Raw genomic sequence first — 16,176 nt, 5'->3', positions numbered from 1 at the left:
CCACATTAATGACAAAATCAACATTAGCCATATGATTATCTCAATAGATGCACAGAAAGCTTTTGATGAAATACAACACCCATTCCTATTAAAAACACTAGAAAGCATAGGAATAAATGGAGCTTTCCTTATAATGATAAGTAATATCTATCTAAAACTATCAGTAAGCATTATCTGTAATGGGATAAACTAGAAGATTGGGGATGAAGCAAGGATGCTCATTATTACCATTATCATTCAATATTATCATAGAAATGCTAGCTATAGCAATAAGAGAAGAAAAAGAAACTGAAGGAATTAGAACAGACAATGAAGAAAGGAAACTATCACTCTTTGCAGATGATATGATGTATACTTAGAGAATTCTAGAATATTGACTAAAAACTAGTTGAAATAATCAACAACTTCAGCAAAATTGCAGAAGAGAAAATAAACCCACATAAATCATCATCATTTCATATATTACCACCAGAATTCAGCAGGAAGAGATAGAAAGAGAAATTCCAATCAAAAGGACGGCAGATAATATAAAATACTTGGGAGTCTACCTTCCAAGACAAAGCTGGAAATTAACTATATGTGAACACAATTACAAAACACTTTTCACACCAATAAAGTGAGATCTAAACCATTGGAGAAATATTTATTGCTTGAGTAGGCTGAGCCAATATAATAAAAATGTCAATTTTACCTAAATTAATTTACTTATTCAGTGCTATACCAATCAAATTACCAAAAAATATTTTATGGATATAGAAAAAATAAGAACAAAATTCATCTGGAAGTACAAAATGTGAAGAATATCAAGGGAATCAATGGCAAAAAGTGTGAAAGAAAGTGGTTTAGCAGTACCAGATCTCAAACTGTATTACAAAGTGGTCATCATCAAAAGAATCCAGGACTGGCTTAGAAAGAAAGTGATGGATCAGTGGAATAGATGAGGTACACATGGTATAGTACTAAATGACCATAGTAATCTAGTGTTTGATAAATGCAAAGATCTAAGATTTTGGGACAAGAAATCACCATTTGAAAAAATAATTACTGGGAAAACTGGAAAATGATTTGGCAGAAACAAGGTATAGACCAACACCTCAAACTGTATATTAAAATAAAGTTAAAATGGGTACATGATTTAGATATAAATGGAAAATTAGGGAAGTGTGGGATATTTTACCTGTCAGGTTTCTGGATAAGAATTTGTGACCAAACAAGAGCATTATGGTCTATAAAATGGGTAATTTTGATTACATGAAATTAAAAAGATTTTGCACAAACAAAACCAGAAAGGAAGCAAGAAACTGGGGAAATAAATTTTACAGCAACTGTTTTTGATAAAGTTCTCATTTCTCAAATATATAGAGAATTAAGTAAAATTTATAAGAATATGAGTCATTCCTCAACTGAGGCCTATTCACTGAATGATCGTTATATCCCTCTAAGTGAGTCCCTGAAAAAGCCTTAACCCAAAAAGGCCAAAGTCTCCCTTTCCATTCTGAGCTGTCTCCAGTCATCCTGATGAATATCTGGTCACTGGATCCAGGTGGCTCAGGAGGAGAAAGTGAGGCTAGTGACCTTGCACAGCCCTCTCTCACTCAAAACAAAGTCAAGCACAAGTCATGTCATCATTTTTCTGATGTCATGGTCCTCTTCGAGAATGAAGGATGAACACAAACAAAATGGTCAAAGGATATGAAGTGGCAGTACTCAGAAGAAGAAATCAAAGCTATCTATAGTCATATGAAAAATGCTCGAAATCACTATTCATTAGAAAAATGCACATTAAAACAATTCTAAGATATCAAAGTTCACACTTATCAGAATAGCTAATATGATAGGAAGAGGAACATGACAAATATTGAATGGGACACGGGAAAATGGGGACATTAATCTGCTGTTTATGGAGTTGTGAACTGATCTAGCCATTCTGGAGAGCAATTTGAAACTATGCCCAAAGCCTATAAAATGTTCATATCCTTTGATCCAGCGATGCCACTACTAAGTCTGTATCTCACAAAGATCAAAGAAAATTGAAAAGGACCTATATGTACAACAAAATTTGTAGTAGCTCTTTTTGTGGTGGCAAAAAATTGGAAATTGAGGGGATGCTCATCGGTTGTGGAATGGTTGAACAAATTTGCGGTATATGATTGTGATAGACTATTGTCCTATAACAAATGATGAGCAGGATGCTCTCAGAAAAACCTGGGAGGACTTAGATGAACTGACGTGAAGCACATTGAGTAGAATCAAGGGAACATATAGCACCCAGTAACAGCAATATTGTACAAGAACTGTGGATGACTTAGCTGTTCTCCCCAATGCAATGAATCAAGACAATCCCAAAGGACCTCCATAAAAAAGATCTGATGGAGACTGAATGCAGATCAAAGCATACATGCTTAAAACTTTCTTTATTGTTCTTCTTTTTGGTCTGCATTTTCTTTTGCAACATGGCTAATATGGAAATATATTTTGCACGACTGCACAAGTATAATCTATATCAAATTGTTTGCCTTCTCAGGAAGGGGGGAAATGGAGAGAGGGAAAAAATTTGGAACTCAAAATTTAAAAAAAGAATGAGAAAGTATTTTGTTTATATGTGAGAAAAAAATAAAAATAAAAGCTGAATGTTAGAAGAAAGCTCTGGTTCAAATCCTGAACTCTTGAGCACTTGTTCTATCTATGCCTCAGTTTCCTCATTTGTTAAATGGGGAAAATAAAAGCACCCATCTCCCAGGGTTGTTGTGATGATGAGATGAGATAATGTAAGTAGAGCACTTTGCAAACCTTTATTGACATATCTGCTATTAAATAAGTCACTAGGACTTCTCTGTGTTTTCTCATCTGAAACACTGGCCATGTCCTTTCCTGCTTTTTCTCCCTCTCTGGACTGTTTTGAGGCTCAAGCCTGGAGAATGTATCTGAAAATGATGCCTGGATGAAAAGTACTCTCCAAATGGGAGGTTTGATGATGGTGGAAAACTACAGCTCGGAGAAGCAAAGGCAGGGTCAGGAGTTCTCTCGAAATGCTGTGCACAGAAGCTTTGAACTTAATAGATTGGATTAAGGGAATAAAAATGGATCTCGTCTTTGACAGCTGGAGAAATTGTTAAGGAAGAGCCTCCCAGGGCCTTGAACACCTTGGCGAGTTCTGAGAGTGTGCATGTTCCAGCACCTGTAAGAGGCAATCAACATTCAAGCCCAGGGAGCTGGTCATCAAAGACATGGGAGCATCTCACTCTTGAGAATCCCTTCCTCCCCAGGGGGCAGACCCAATGCATTCAGTCTGGGCAGCCAATGTTCGATGCATAGGTAAATAAGGATACTACTGAGAAAGTAATTTAGAAATGGTCAGCATGTCTGGATTGTAGAATTTAAAGGGAGGAGGGACCTTGGAGTTGATGGAGGCCAATCTCATTTTACAGATGGGAAAGCTTAGGACCAGAGAGAGGAAAAGACTTGTCTAAGGCTATGTAGGTAGGGAGATGGGAAGCTATAAGAAGGGCAGGCTACTGGATCTTCACTGCAGAGTGCCCACAGCCCCTGCCACAGCCTGTCCTGGTCCTTCCCTCTCCCAGAGGCCTCTGCTGGACCTCTGCCCTGAGGTTTCCTCCCATTTACTTTTTCTCTGCTCGGGTCCCTTCAAGCCTGACCGATAAGAGACTGCAGGTTCATTCGCAGGCTGTTCAGGCTGTGCTGAGGGCACGCTCTCATCCCTCCCTTTCTGCATCTGGGCTGAGGGGATGGTGCGAGGGGTGGTTTCCTCTTATCACTGTGGCAAGGGGCCTCCTGTTTCCTGTTCTCATCTCCTCATCAGTTTGGCTTCCTTATCTTCCACACCCATTATCTGAGTGCCAGCAGAGAGTTCTGGGTAAGTGGGTGACGTTGTAGCCACTGAGGTTTACTGCGCTTTTATCTTTGTGAAACTGCCAGCCTTCTAGGATCAGATGAGATGCTGTCTGCGCTGAACAAAGTGCCTGGGTGTAGCAGGTGCCTAATTGATATTTCTTCCCTTTCCTTCTCAGGTGTGGGAAGAGAGAGGCATCACAGATAGTGGAAGGGCCGGATGGAACTGGGGGACTCCTGAAGATCCAGGATCATGAATTCAGACAGAAGGGATTTCAGAGATCATTCAATTGCACCCACTCATTTCCCAGATGGAGAAACCAAGGCCCAGGGAAAGGAAATGACTTGCCTAAGGTTACAAAGATAGAAAGTGGAAGAGGCAGAATTTGAACACAGCTCCTCTGGCTCCAGAGAAGCCATAGTTCTTTCCACTGAACGTCTAAAAGTCCTGGTAGGTCTGACTTGAGTCAGGATGGAAAGAAGTATGTTGAAATTAAATGTGAAAAAAACAGCAACAAAAACCAACGTGCACATCTTTCTCTGCCCTGGGGTTTCTTTCGTCTCTCTCTCCGTACCTTCTTGTTGATTATATCAATTCCCATGGGTTCATGGGCTCAAAGATTCAGGGCTGCAAGGGACCTAAGAGATCATTCACCCCTCTTATTTTACAGATGTGGAAAATGAGGTCCAGAAGGGTCGATTGATGTGTTCATGGTCACATAGGATATTGTTGTGTTTGCCCTTCATTCTCGAAGAGGACCATAACATTAACAAGATGATGACATGACTTGAAGTTGACTTTAATTTAAGTGAGGGAGGGCTGTGCAAGGTCACCAGCCTCACTTTCTCCTCCAGAGCCATCTGGGTTCAGTGGTCTGATATGCACCAGGATGACTGGAGATGGCCCAGGATGCAGTGGGAGACCCTGGCCATTTTAGGCTAAAGTCTTATCAGATTCTCATTTTGAGTGAGATAGACCCATTTAATGCATAGGCCTCTTTAAGTAGTTACTCAAGGATAGCCCCTTTTCATTAAAAAAAAAAACACATCAAACTGGGAGGGGGAAACCCTCAGGGTTCCTGGGTAAAAGAGAAACAGTTACTATTTAATACACATAGGTAGTAAGTTGCAGAGTAGAATTTGAACCCAGATCTGCCTCCAAATTCATAATTCTCTCCATTACACCATACTTCCGCACCCAATTTGTTTTAAATTATGATTGTGGATATTCTCACATCTGTATAGTATTTGAAGAGTCTAGTGCAATGCTGAGATGTGCATATGCTGCTCTTGTGTGCTCAAGGTTAACTGTTCTTAGGCTTTTCACATGCTCTTGAAGGAATTTGTACCATCTCCACATATTCTGTTCAATTAGTATCACTATTAAAGCCAAGAGAAGAAGAGGACAAAGAAGAAGAAGATGAAGAAGGAGAAGAAGAAGAAAGAGGAGAGGAGAAGAAGAAGGAGGAGGAGAAGAAGGAGGAGAAGAACAAGAAGGAGAAAAAGGAGGAAGAGAGAAAGAGAAGAAGGAGAAGGAGGAGAAGAACAAGAAGGAGAAGAAGGAGGAGGATGAGAGAGACAGAGAGAGAGAGAGAGAGAGAGAGAGAGAGAGAGAGAGAGAGAGAGAGAGAGAGAAGAGAGAGAGAGAGAGAGAGAATATATAACAGATCCTTTGATATAGTTTCCAAGAGTTGAGAGTATTTATACCAGGATATCCAAATGGACAGTGACCCAGTAGTGGGGTAAGGGGTGGCTTCACCCCTCCCCTCCCCTTCCCCCACTGCTCTAGTAACAATACAAATGGCTTTGTATAGTTCTGCCTCACTTAAATCTAATCCACGTACAAGTCAAGCACCACGTGGATGTCACTGGTCCTCTTCAAAAACCAAGGACAAACGGCAGCATCAGCACCACAAACAGTAACTGGCATTTCTATGATGTTTCCAGGCTGGTGAAGCTCTTAATGTTCACTCTGTCATGAGTCTTACAACAACCTTTTGAGGTGGAGACTACATGTATTTTTGTACTCATTTCACTGATGAGGAAACTGAGGCTTGACAAGTAGAGTGACTTGCCCAGAGTCACACAGCTTGTAAGAGTGCTGGACAGATTTTGAACCCAGGTCTTTGTGCCTCCAGAGTCAGTACCCCTCCTTGGAAGGACACCCAACTGCTTGTCCTTTTCTGATGGTTCCCTTGTGCCTCAGGCTCATGCAGAGAATGGCCTTTCTCCTTTTGTGGGGTGGGGGGGCCTGGACTGTAGATCAGAGTGGGTGATGCCTCTGGGGAGGACAGGAAAGGCCCAGGAGATCTCTTGTGTCCCGAGGCTTGGGAGAGCAGGGGAAGGAGTCAAGGGTGAGTAGTAGCATCGTTGGGATGCTTGGGCAAGGATGTTGGAAAGGAAGCCCTCATGTCATTGTCTAATGGAGGAGGGAGGATTGTGCTGCAGGCTGGCAGGCATGCCCAATGCCAGCGGAGAGCAAGCTCAGGCAGTCCTGGAGACAGGCTGCCTTCCATGCACCAGCACAGACATTCCAGATTGAGGGAAGGGGAGGTCTAGAAGCTGCTCATGGCAAGGCCTGGGAATGGCTCTCTGCCCCTTGTGGTCAGCATCTGGGCCATCTCCAGACAGTGGGCCACCAACTAATGAATTATTGAGCATCCACAGCAACTGCTGTGACCACACCAGTGAATTCATGAGAATCTGGAAATGCTGAAGGTGACCTGAGTCTAAGTTCATGCTTGACCACTAGTCAGATGGCCTTGAGGAGGTCACTTCCTTTCTCTGGAACCAGACAATCCCCAAGATCTCTTTGAGCTCCAAGTTCTCTGGGTTCCTTTTTCTATCAGTCAACAAAGCACCTCACCCTAACTCTAGAGCTGAAGCAAAATCCCCCAGAACAGACTCTGATGACATAGCACTTATGGGCCACACCTCATCTACTTATTTTCTGAATCTTTGCCCTGCCTTTAAACTGATTTTAAAATGTTTTACTGATGGCTTTAATTTCTTGCACTTTTAAAAGTCATTTCCCAAAATATTCCATACTAAGTCACAGTAGAACTCCTTCCTCTTACTTAAAAAGTTAAGAGTAAAGAAAAGCCAACATACCAAGGCTCAGGGACTGGGCCTTTTGGTATATTCTGCATTCCATCCCCATAGTCCTCCACTTCTTTAATGGGAGGAGGTAGATGGATTTATATTTTCTGTTCTCCAAAACCAAGTTAGCAGTGAATTAGAGTTCAGCTGCCTTCACAGGTTGCTTTTATTCATGTGGTCTAGTTCTCATGCATCATACTCATTCTTAGAGGAAAATGGTGAGGCTCCCAATGGACCCGGACATCTAGTGTTGGGCTGATGACTTGTACTTGTCATCCTCCAGCAAGCTAAAAAACAAACAAACAGAAAACCACATGCTTCCCGGGGTTGTGTCTCTTACCTTCAGGATATCTCCCGTGTGAAAGCTTAACTCGTCCTCTCCAGAGGCATTGAAATCAAACTTGGCAACGGCCTCCATCTTTCCCTGGGGGAAGAGAGACAATTTGGTCATTCCTCCTTTCTGCGTGCAGAGGGGCAGCAGTCCAGCTGGTGAGCTTTGGAGTCCTTGGACCAGTCCATAGACGGTGCCATCTGACCGTTCCTGAGAGGGAAATGGCACCCAGGGAGGATGCCTGTTTCTGGCTCAGACCCTAGACTCCTCGGGAGGACATTCCCCTGTGTTCCAGGGGTTCTCCCAAAGGCGGGCCCATGGAGGCAAGTCCTCCTCAGCCTCTCCATTTCCCCTTTATCTCTTTTTCCCTTTTGGGGGCCCTGCCAGGCCTGCCACCCACATCTTCTGTCAAGCCTGTTTCCTTCTGATAATGACCCAGGGCCAGGCCATCCTCTCAGACTTGAAGGAGGAGGGGCTGGCAAGTCCTGTGGGGACAGTGAGATTGTCCTACAAATTTCGTAGGTTTTTCCATGGCAACTAGATCAAAGTGAGCATTTTTACGGTTTAGAGAACAGAAACGCATCTTTATGGAGAGTGGGATGGACTGGTCTATGTGTTAATCAGGTTCGGGGAAATTGTCGGGGACAGTCTACTCTCCTCTTAAGACCTTGGTTTTACCCTTTCTATGAAGGAGCTCACAATAGCTGCTGTCCTCTCTCCAATTTTCCTCTCTGTTAAGGCTCAGCTCCAGGCTACCTCCTCCAGGGAGACTTCCATTCTGCCCTTGGAGATGACTGTTCTTTTCCTCCTCCTCAGACCACCTTCGATTGTTTCGTCCGTTTACATTCTCTATCTTCAGGTCATGTCCCTTCATCATTATCTCCCAACCCCAACACCTGGCACAGTGCTATGCACACGGTAGGCACTTAATAAGTAAACTCTATTAAATCCATTGAGGACATTGTTGAGGATAAGTGAGCTCATTCACTCTCACTTAAGAAAGAAGCACTTTCTAAATTCTTGGAGCTATTGACTTCTTCTCTCCCACCTCCACAAAGAGCAGTGAAAAGTCTTTTTCCATCCTCACCCTGAGAGTCTAAGACTGTCCCCTCTGGGCTAAACTATTGCCTTAGCCTTCTAATTAGCGTCTCTGACTCCAGTTCTTTCCTCCTACAGCTGCCACATCGATATTCCTAAAACACAGACTTGTGCTTTAGGATGGTTCAAGGGAAAGAAAGTTGGATTTGGAGTCTGCTTACCTGCTTCTCAGGCTTACTACCTGTGTAGTCTTGGCCAAGTCACTGCCCCCCATGGGCGTCATTAGTATAGATAGCCTCTGAGGGCACTTCCAGCTCTAAAAGCTTTGATCCCGTTACTGTTCGGCTCAAAAAGCTGTTCTGGCTGCCTACTGTTTCTAGAAGATACAAAAGCCTCTGCTTGGTGTCTAAAATCCTCCACAGTCTGACTCCGGTCTGCTTTTCCAAACTGCTTTTACATGACTCTCCCTGATAGACATTCTCCAATCACCAAACTGCTCCCTGTACATGGCAAACCACCTTCCATCTCTATGACTTTGCCTGGGTTGTGATCCATACCAGGAATGCCCTCTCTCCCCTCTCTTCAAGGCCCCACTAAAGTGCTACCTTCTACACACAAGGCCTTTCTTCATCCCCTTTGTTGTCTGTACCAACCTCCTCATCCTTAAATTACTTTGTCTGTAAATTCATAGAGCTGGAAAGGACTTTAGAGGGCATCTGGTCTAAATTCCTAGTTTTACAGATGAAGAAACTGAGACCCCAGACCATGAAATGGTTTGTGCAAAGTCACCTGGGCAGTAAGGTAGGAGAGGTGAGGATTTGAACCCAGGCCCCTTGATTGGAAATCTTTTCTCTCCACTATGCCTTGATGTGTCCGTGCTGCTCACTCTTGGAGGGGAATGAAAGTTCTATTATAGTATCCTCAGTGCCTAGCATAGTGCCAAGCACAGCACAGATGAAACAGCGAATAGAGAGGTCAGTCTGAATTCAGGGAGATATAATTGAGAATCCTGTTTCAGACAATTAGCCCTGTGTGACCCTGGGCAAGTCACTTAACCATGTTTGCCTCAGTTTCCTCATCTCTAAATCCTAGCTCTGACCTCCTAGGGCTGCTGTAAGGACAAAATGGAACAATCTACCTCCAGGGCTCTAGAAATACAAGCTATAACAGATGGTCAGTAACTGTTTGTTGAATTAAATCTAGAGATTGATCTTATTATGACACCAGGCTTAGCCTCTGTGACCCATGGAGTCCTTGGGCTCTGCGGTAAGGAGACTGGCTGTCAGGAAGACAGGAATCCTCAAAGCCGCAGTTTGGCAACAAAAACATTTCTGCTGCTGCTGGAAGTTTGACTGCATCTCAAATGCTCACTGGAGGCTGGCTAACAAACAACTCTCCAGCAGTAATCACTTTCAATCACTAGTAAATTGGGACAGCGCCTTTGAGTGGGAAGATCTCCCCCCACTTTTGCGTCATCCATCTGGGCTGGGGCATCAGGACACAGGGAGACAGGGGAAGGGGGACCCAGGGGAGGGCTCCTGGGCTGGAGCAGGGGCAGCTCGGGATACCAGGGGGCCCTGGCCCACAGGCTGGCATGCCTCTGATAGAGACTGGCACGACCAGTGGCACTCCTCTGTGTGATCTGAGAAGATCGCCATCAGATGCCTGGGCCTCCTGATTCTAATCTAGAGCCTGGTGATGAGTCATGCCTGACACTGAGCCCCCAAAATAGACTGATTTCAGGTCCATTCCAGTTTAGCTCCTCAAATGTATATTAAGCACACATTGGTTCAAATCCCATCCTTTACATCCCTGCCTCTCTTCAATCATGAGAGGCAGCCTGCCTCAGTGGATAGGGCGCTGGACCTGGAGTCAGGAGGACATGGGTTGCAATCCTACCTGTGACATTATCTATGTGACCTTGGACAATTACTTTCTCTTCTCTGGGCCTCAGTTTCCTCTTCTATAAAATAAAGGATTGAACCCTTGCACCTCTAATCTATGATTCTTGAAATTCTGGAGTCTCTGTTTCTTCTAATGTAAAACTGTAGTGATGGTATGGCCCCAGGCTTGCCAGGAGCAGCACAGGACACAACTCAATGTCCATCATTGTGCCCATGTTCAGGGTCCTGTCCCAGATGCAGGGATACAAAGATGAACCATTAGATCGTCTCTGTTCTCTAGGGGCTGATGGTCAGCTTGGGGATAGGGTTAAGTCTAATGAGGAAAGGCTGGGATGGGGATGTCAGGAAAGGCTTCCTTGAGGGGTGTCCTCTGAGCTGAACTGAGAAGGATTCTGGGAGGCAGCCATGAGGAGAGAAAGCATTGCAGAGGTGGGGGGTGAGAATGGGAGATTTTGCAGTAGTTTTGAGAGCAGCGGGGGAAGGCCTCATGTGGGACCCAGCTGACCGTCCTATGCTACATGAGGGGGAGGAGACAAGACAAAACAGGAGAATGGGATGTTTCTGCGTTTTTCTCAGGAGCTGCTTTTTGGCTGTGTATCCTATACAAATGTGAATTTCCATGAACCTATGTAACAGAGAAGGATATGCTGAGCATCCAGGACCCCCAGGGTCATTGTGCAGAATTATTAATCATAAAACCATAATGCTAGAACTGAAAGGGATCTCAGAGGTCATTTACGCCAACACCCTCACCTCCAGGTGAGGAAACTGAGGTCCAGAGTGGAAAGTATCTTGCCCCAGGTCTTCTAGGTTGTAAGGAAGAGAGCAGAGATTTGAACTCAGGTCCTCAGTCTCCAGATCCAGTGTTGCTTTCACTGAACTAATGCTCAGCTCTGATCACACCGTTTTATTCCTCAAGAAACCTTTGATGGATCCCTGCTGCTGATGGAGGCAGTTTGGTGGCTCAGTGGATAGAGTGCGGGGCCTGGAGACAGGAAGATGTAAGTTCAAATTTGATTTCAGACACTTACTAGCTTGGTGACCCTGGGTAAGTCACTTAACCTCAGCTTTCTCATTTATTAAACACAGATAATAATAGCACCTAGGGTTGTGAGGATGAACTAAGACCGTAATGGTAAAGCACTTAGCACAGTGCCTGGCACATAGTTATTGCATAGTTGTTTCCATTGTATCTGACTCTTTGTGACCCCATTTGGGGTTTTCTTGGCAAAAATACTGAAGTGGTTTGTCTTTTCCTTCTCTAGCTCATTTTACAGATGAGGAAACTGAGGCAACCAGGATTAAGTGACTTTCCCATAGTTAGGAAGTGTCCAAGGCCAGATCTGAGCTTTGGTGTTCCTGACTTCAGGCCCTGTACTCTGTTCACTGCACCACCTAGATAGCACATAGTAAGTGCAATATAAATGTTGGCTATTATCATTACTGAATAAAGTTTAAACTCCCTAGGCAAGTGATTTTCCAATAACATATATTCTATGCTTAGAAGCCCAGGACTTGGTTTCAAATCCCAGCTCTTCTACTTACTAGCTGCATGGCCTTAGATGAGTCATTTCCTCTTTTTGAACCTCAGTTTCTCCATCTATAAAAATGAAGGAGTTGAATTATATGGCATCTGAGGTCCCTAATTAATGAGCTGATATTAAAAAGCTATAGACTTCCCAGAGGGAGTCCTGCCTGAATGCTACTTATATTAAGGGATATCCATTTATCCCTGTGCTTTCTAGTGCTTTAATTAGTTTTTTGATTGACTCTTTAGGACTTTTAAAGTAAACCATCATATCATCCACGAAAAGTTTCCTCTTTGCCTGTGCTTATTCCCTAGTTTCTTTTTCTTATCTTATTGAGTTATCTAGTATTTTTAGCATTAAATGTTGAGTAGTAATGGTGGTAGCCATTCATGCTTTCCCCTAGATCTTGTTGGAAAGGTTTATTTTTCCAGACCACCTCCTGACTTTAGACTTTGTTAGGGCTGTGTCCTGTGCACTTCTGGAGGAAATGTTCAGACTGAGCTTATGTCCTTTTGGGGCCTTTTTGTGTTTTCTTGGGGTATTGAGGTTTGTACAGGATATCATGAACAGTACAATTTAGAGACTTGTAAGTTTTCAGTGCTCCTTAAGTAGTATTATTGTGGGCAAAGTCTGAACACTACCTTGCTGGTCTGACCAGGGTTTGGGTCAGAGCAGCACACATTTGGGTTTGCCCCTGTTTGAAGTTCCAGTAGACTGATGCTGTAGGCATCATCAATTAGTTGGAGAGTTCTACTGGTTCAGTGTCAGGACTGAAGGCCCTCCTTTGGTCTGGGATTCCTGTCCTGGTTATCACACTGAATGCTTTAGACCACTCCTGGGGTCAGAGCCATCCAGCTACCGTTTGCTCCTGAACTTGTTCCTGGCTCTATGCAGAGCCCAGGGCATGCAATTGTTCAACCATCATTCTTAGGCACCTTCCTCATTCTACTCTGCATTTATGACTGGGGTCTGAATAGTGAACAACAGAACCCTCCACTGGCACCTATTTCTACATAATGCAAAAGATTGGGCCCTGCTGTCTGGGTCTGGGACCTCTTCTTGCCTTGATACACAGCTGTCATCCTCTTTCAGCGCTGAGTGCATAGTGTTCTCCAGCCTAAATTTCACCCTGGTGTTTATAGACTTCACTCTCTGTCTCCCTGTGCTAATCTAGGCTGGAAATATCTCACTATGATTTGTTAAAAAAAAGATGTCCCTATCAGGCCTTGGTCTAGGTCTTTGTGGAAGAGATATGGCTTGGCTGGGCTTCTTTCTACTCTACTATGCTCATTTTGTACTCTCCCTTCCTTTTGAACTGAAAAATAAGGAGCCTGAAATCCAGCAAGGGGAGTCCAAAGTCATAACGAGGGTGTGTGGCATGAGTGTGGATTAGAACCCAGGGCTTCTGGGGCCAAAGCCAATACTCTCTCCACAGCTGCCTTTCCAGGGAAGTTCACCAGGAACTGGTCACTTTCTGAAATCCCTCTTCGGTCCACATCTGTGTAATCTTTTAAGGAGTCTTAAAGCTGACCCCTCTCTGGCTCAAAAAAGCCATGGTACCTAGAGTTCCCAGTAGGATGGATTCTGTCCAGCAGGGGGCAGCAGGGCACACCGAGCCAGCTTCCAAACCCATGCTTTTCCCACTCAAAGACTTCAGTAATCAAGCAAAGCCCCCTGGAGGGTTGGGATGGATTCTTCTCTCCCCACCCCCAACAAGGGCAGCGGTGGGTTTGCAGTGACAGTCCCCAGGAGTGCCCAACCTGCTTTTTCTTTAAGAGCCTCTGGGTTCCAAGGGTGCTCCTTTGTGTACCCAGACTACAAGAAAGAGCCCAGGGCAGTGGGCAGAGAACTAGGTCTGAAGTCAAAGATATCTGGGTTTGAATCCTGGCTTTGCCACTGGCTCCCTGTGAGACCTTGGAAGAATTGCTTCTCTCCCCGGGCCTCAGTTTCCCCATGTGTAATCCATGCCAGCCCAAACCTCTCCTTTGCCAGAAGAGGAAGCCAAGGCCCAGGGAGTGACCTGCCCAAGGTCACACAGTCAGGCAGTGGCCAAGGAGAGAAAAGAACCTGTCTCTCCCGGAGCCCAGACTCATGTTCTTGCCTTGCTTTAAGAAACCTCCATTTTAAAGACAATTTTGCACATTCAGGACATTTTACCTTTCCCCTGTCCATAGCTAGCACATTCATTTCTCCTTTAAGCCCCAGGAAGGCATTAATCCCTGGAACGAGCAGCGTGAGGGAAGGCTGGGGGCTGGCAGGCTATTGTCCACGGTTTGTCAGGGAACAATCATCCATTAGCTGCTGATCTAGTCATGCCGAGTTAAGCTGAGAGGCAGCCCTGTGGGCCTTCCTCGTGGCCCATCTATTCCTGTTCTGTGCTCAGGCAGGCTCCCAAACAATCGTCCCTTCCCACTGCCAGACCTCGGGATGTCTGCTGTGACAAATGACTGATGGGCAGCGAATTCTTTGGGGAGGGACCAGGAGCTGCAGACAGTGGACTGGAGAAGTGGGGAGGCCGAGCGGCATTTCCTCCCCGACCTTTGAGTAGATCGACATGTCTGTCTATCCACCGTAACTCTGGAGCCCATGGGCAGAATACTTTAGACAGGGGTGCCTCAGCGTATCGCTGAGACTCTACAATCTACTATCTCTGTGGTAATGGGGGAACTTAGAACTGGACCCTCCCATTGTAAAGGTGAGGAAACTAAGTCCTCGAGAGATGCAGGGACTTGGGTCAGAGGATAGCAGCAGATACAGGACTGGAAAGGACCTTAGAGGCCACCTAGCCCACTCTCTCATTTTCTAGAGGATACTGAGGCCTGGGCTACACCGGAAGTAAGTGACTGAGGCATGATTTGAATCCTGGTTCCTGGACTCCAAATCTAGTGCCCTCTCCCCGCATAGGGGTCCTTCCATCCTCAGCTGATGCTCTCTCTGATCTTCCCAGGTGCCAGGTTTCAGTTCTGGGCACTCAGAGAGCGAGGCGATTTTGCCGACCCTCCTGGGGGGCTGGCAGAGCTGATGCTCGGTTCTCCATCCTCTAATCAGCTCCCTCTCTCCTGGCTCTACAGGCCCTGCCTGGCTCCCTAGATTGCATTTTTCTCCTGAATGCTTTTCCTCTTTTTTAATCATCTCCCTCTTCTTCCTGAGAGGGCTTTTCACGGAGAGTGAAGGAGGAGAAAGGAAGGGGAGGACAGAGGGGGGGCTGCTCAGACATCCTAAAAGACCAGGTGCTAGGCTGGACTTCCTGACCTGGAGTCCACAGCTTGTTTTGAAAAACACTTGGGTAACTGCGCTTCAGCAGAATTGGGTTTCTTTGCATTTTTTGTTTTATGCTTTTAACAACTTGGTTCTGAGAAGGGGCCAGTAGGTTTCACTAGACTGACTGTAAAAAGGGACTGAGATACAGCTCCTGACTTAGTAGAAAGAGTGCTGAATGGCAGCAGGAGAGATCTTTGTTTGAATCCCACCTCAGACACCATTAGCAAGCCACTTTCCCTCTCTGGGGCTGGTTTCTTCATCTGCAAAATAGGTACCAAAATAGAGTTCACAGTTTTACTGTGAGGGCAAAGGCAGGGTGGTATAATGGGTAAAGGGCTGACCTAGACATCAGAAAGACCTGGGTTCTAGTTCTGCCTCCGACATTTACCAGTATGTATAACCCTGGGCAAGTCACTGAACTTTTCGGTTGCCCAGGAAATGTCTCAAGGCCAGAATTTGCGGAGCACATGTTGCTTTATGTTGGTAGGAAGGCTCCAGGAACTTTCACATCCACTCTGCTCATTTTCAGAGGAAGAAACTGAAGATTAGAGGTAAAGTGTATCATGCAGGTGGTCAACGTCTATGCTAAGATTTGAACTCAGGATCTCTGATTCCAAATATGGTCCCTTTCTATTCTCCCATACTGTCTCCCTTTATTTGAAGATAATGATAAAATTTCTTAATCTGGCACTCAAGGCCCTTGATAATGAGTCTGATTTACTTTTCTGATCTTCTACCTTCCCAGTAAGAGCCCCAGTTTAGTCACTGCTCCCAGAACTTTCTGGCTCATTCCCACCTCTAAACCTTTGTTCACATCTAGGACAGCCTCCAGTCTGCTCTCCACATCCTTCCCAAGCTTCAAGGCCTCTTTCCCTGAAACCTTCTCTGGTCACTCTATCTACCTTGAACTCTCTCTCCTTTTATTCTCTCCCTTCTCATCTTGTGTATCTTTTGGCAAAACATTGGATAAAGTCTTCCTTATGTACTTGCTGAGATGCCGAGGTGAGTGATGGATGAGTCTACATTAAGGTGGATTCACAATTGGCTGAATGATCTCTGCCAAAAGGAATGAAGGGATCAGTGTCTTAGTCAGATTTCTCCTTGGGTTCTGTCTTTAGCTCTCTCATTGTGACATTTAAGTAATGACTTTGAAGTCATTAATTAA

General features: G+C 44.8%; 1 protein-coding gene across 5 annotated transcripts in view; it reads right to left on the bottom strand.

Annotated features, from left to right (window-relative positions):
- GRAP2 (GRB2 related adaptor protein 2) overlaps positions 1–16,176 on the bottom strand; it is a 94,185-nt gene that overhangs the window by 24,240 nt on the left and 53,769 nt on the right. For 3 of the 5 annotated variants that reach the window (XM_072656206.1, XM_072656205.1, XM_072656207.1), the window contains one exon: positions 7,289–7,372. In XM_072656206.1, the coding sequence (XP_072512307.1) occupies positions 7,289–7,366 (78 nt within the window). In that variant the 5' untranslated portion in view covers positions 7,367–7,372. Of the gene's footprint in view, positions 1–7,288; positions 7,624–10,974; positions 16,149–16,176 lie in introns of those variants that run through there. The other 2 variants (XM_072656208.1, XM_072656203.1) reach the window with 2 other exon arrangements.

Source organism: Notamacropus eugenii, chromosome 3 (genome assembly GCF_028372415.1).
Source record: "Notamacropus eugenii isolate mMacEug1 chromosome 3, mMacEug1.pri_v2, whole genome shotgun sequence".
In the NCBI taxonomy this organism is placed as follows: domain Eukaryota; kingdom Metazoa; phylum Chordata; class Mammalia; order Diprotodontia; family Macropodidae; genus Notamacropus; species Notamacropus eugenii.
This window is presented reverse-complemented; position numbering and strand designations above follow the sequence as displayed.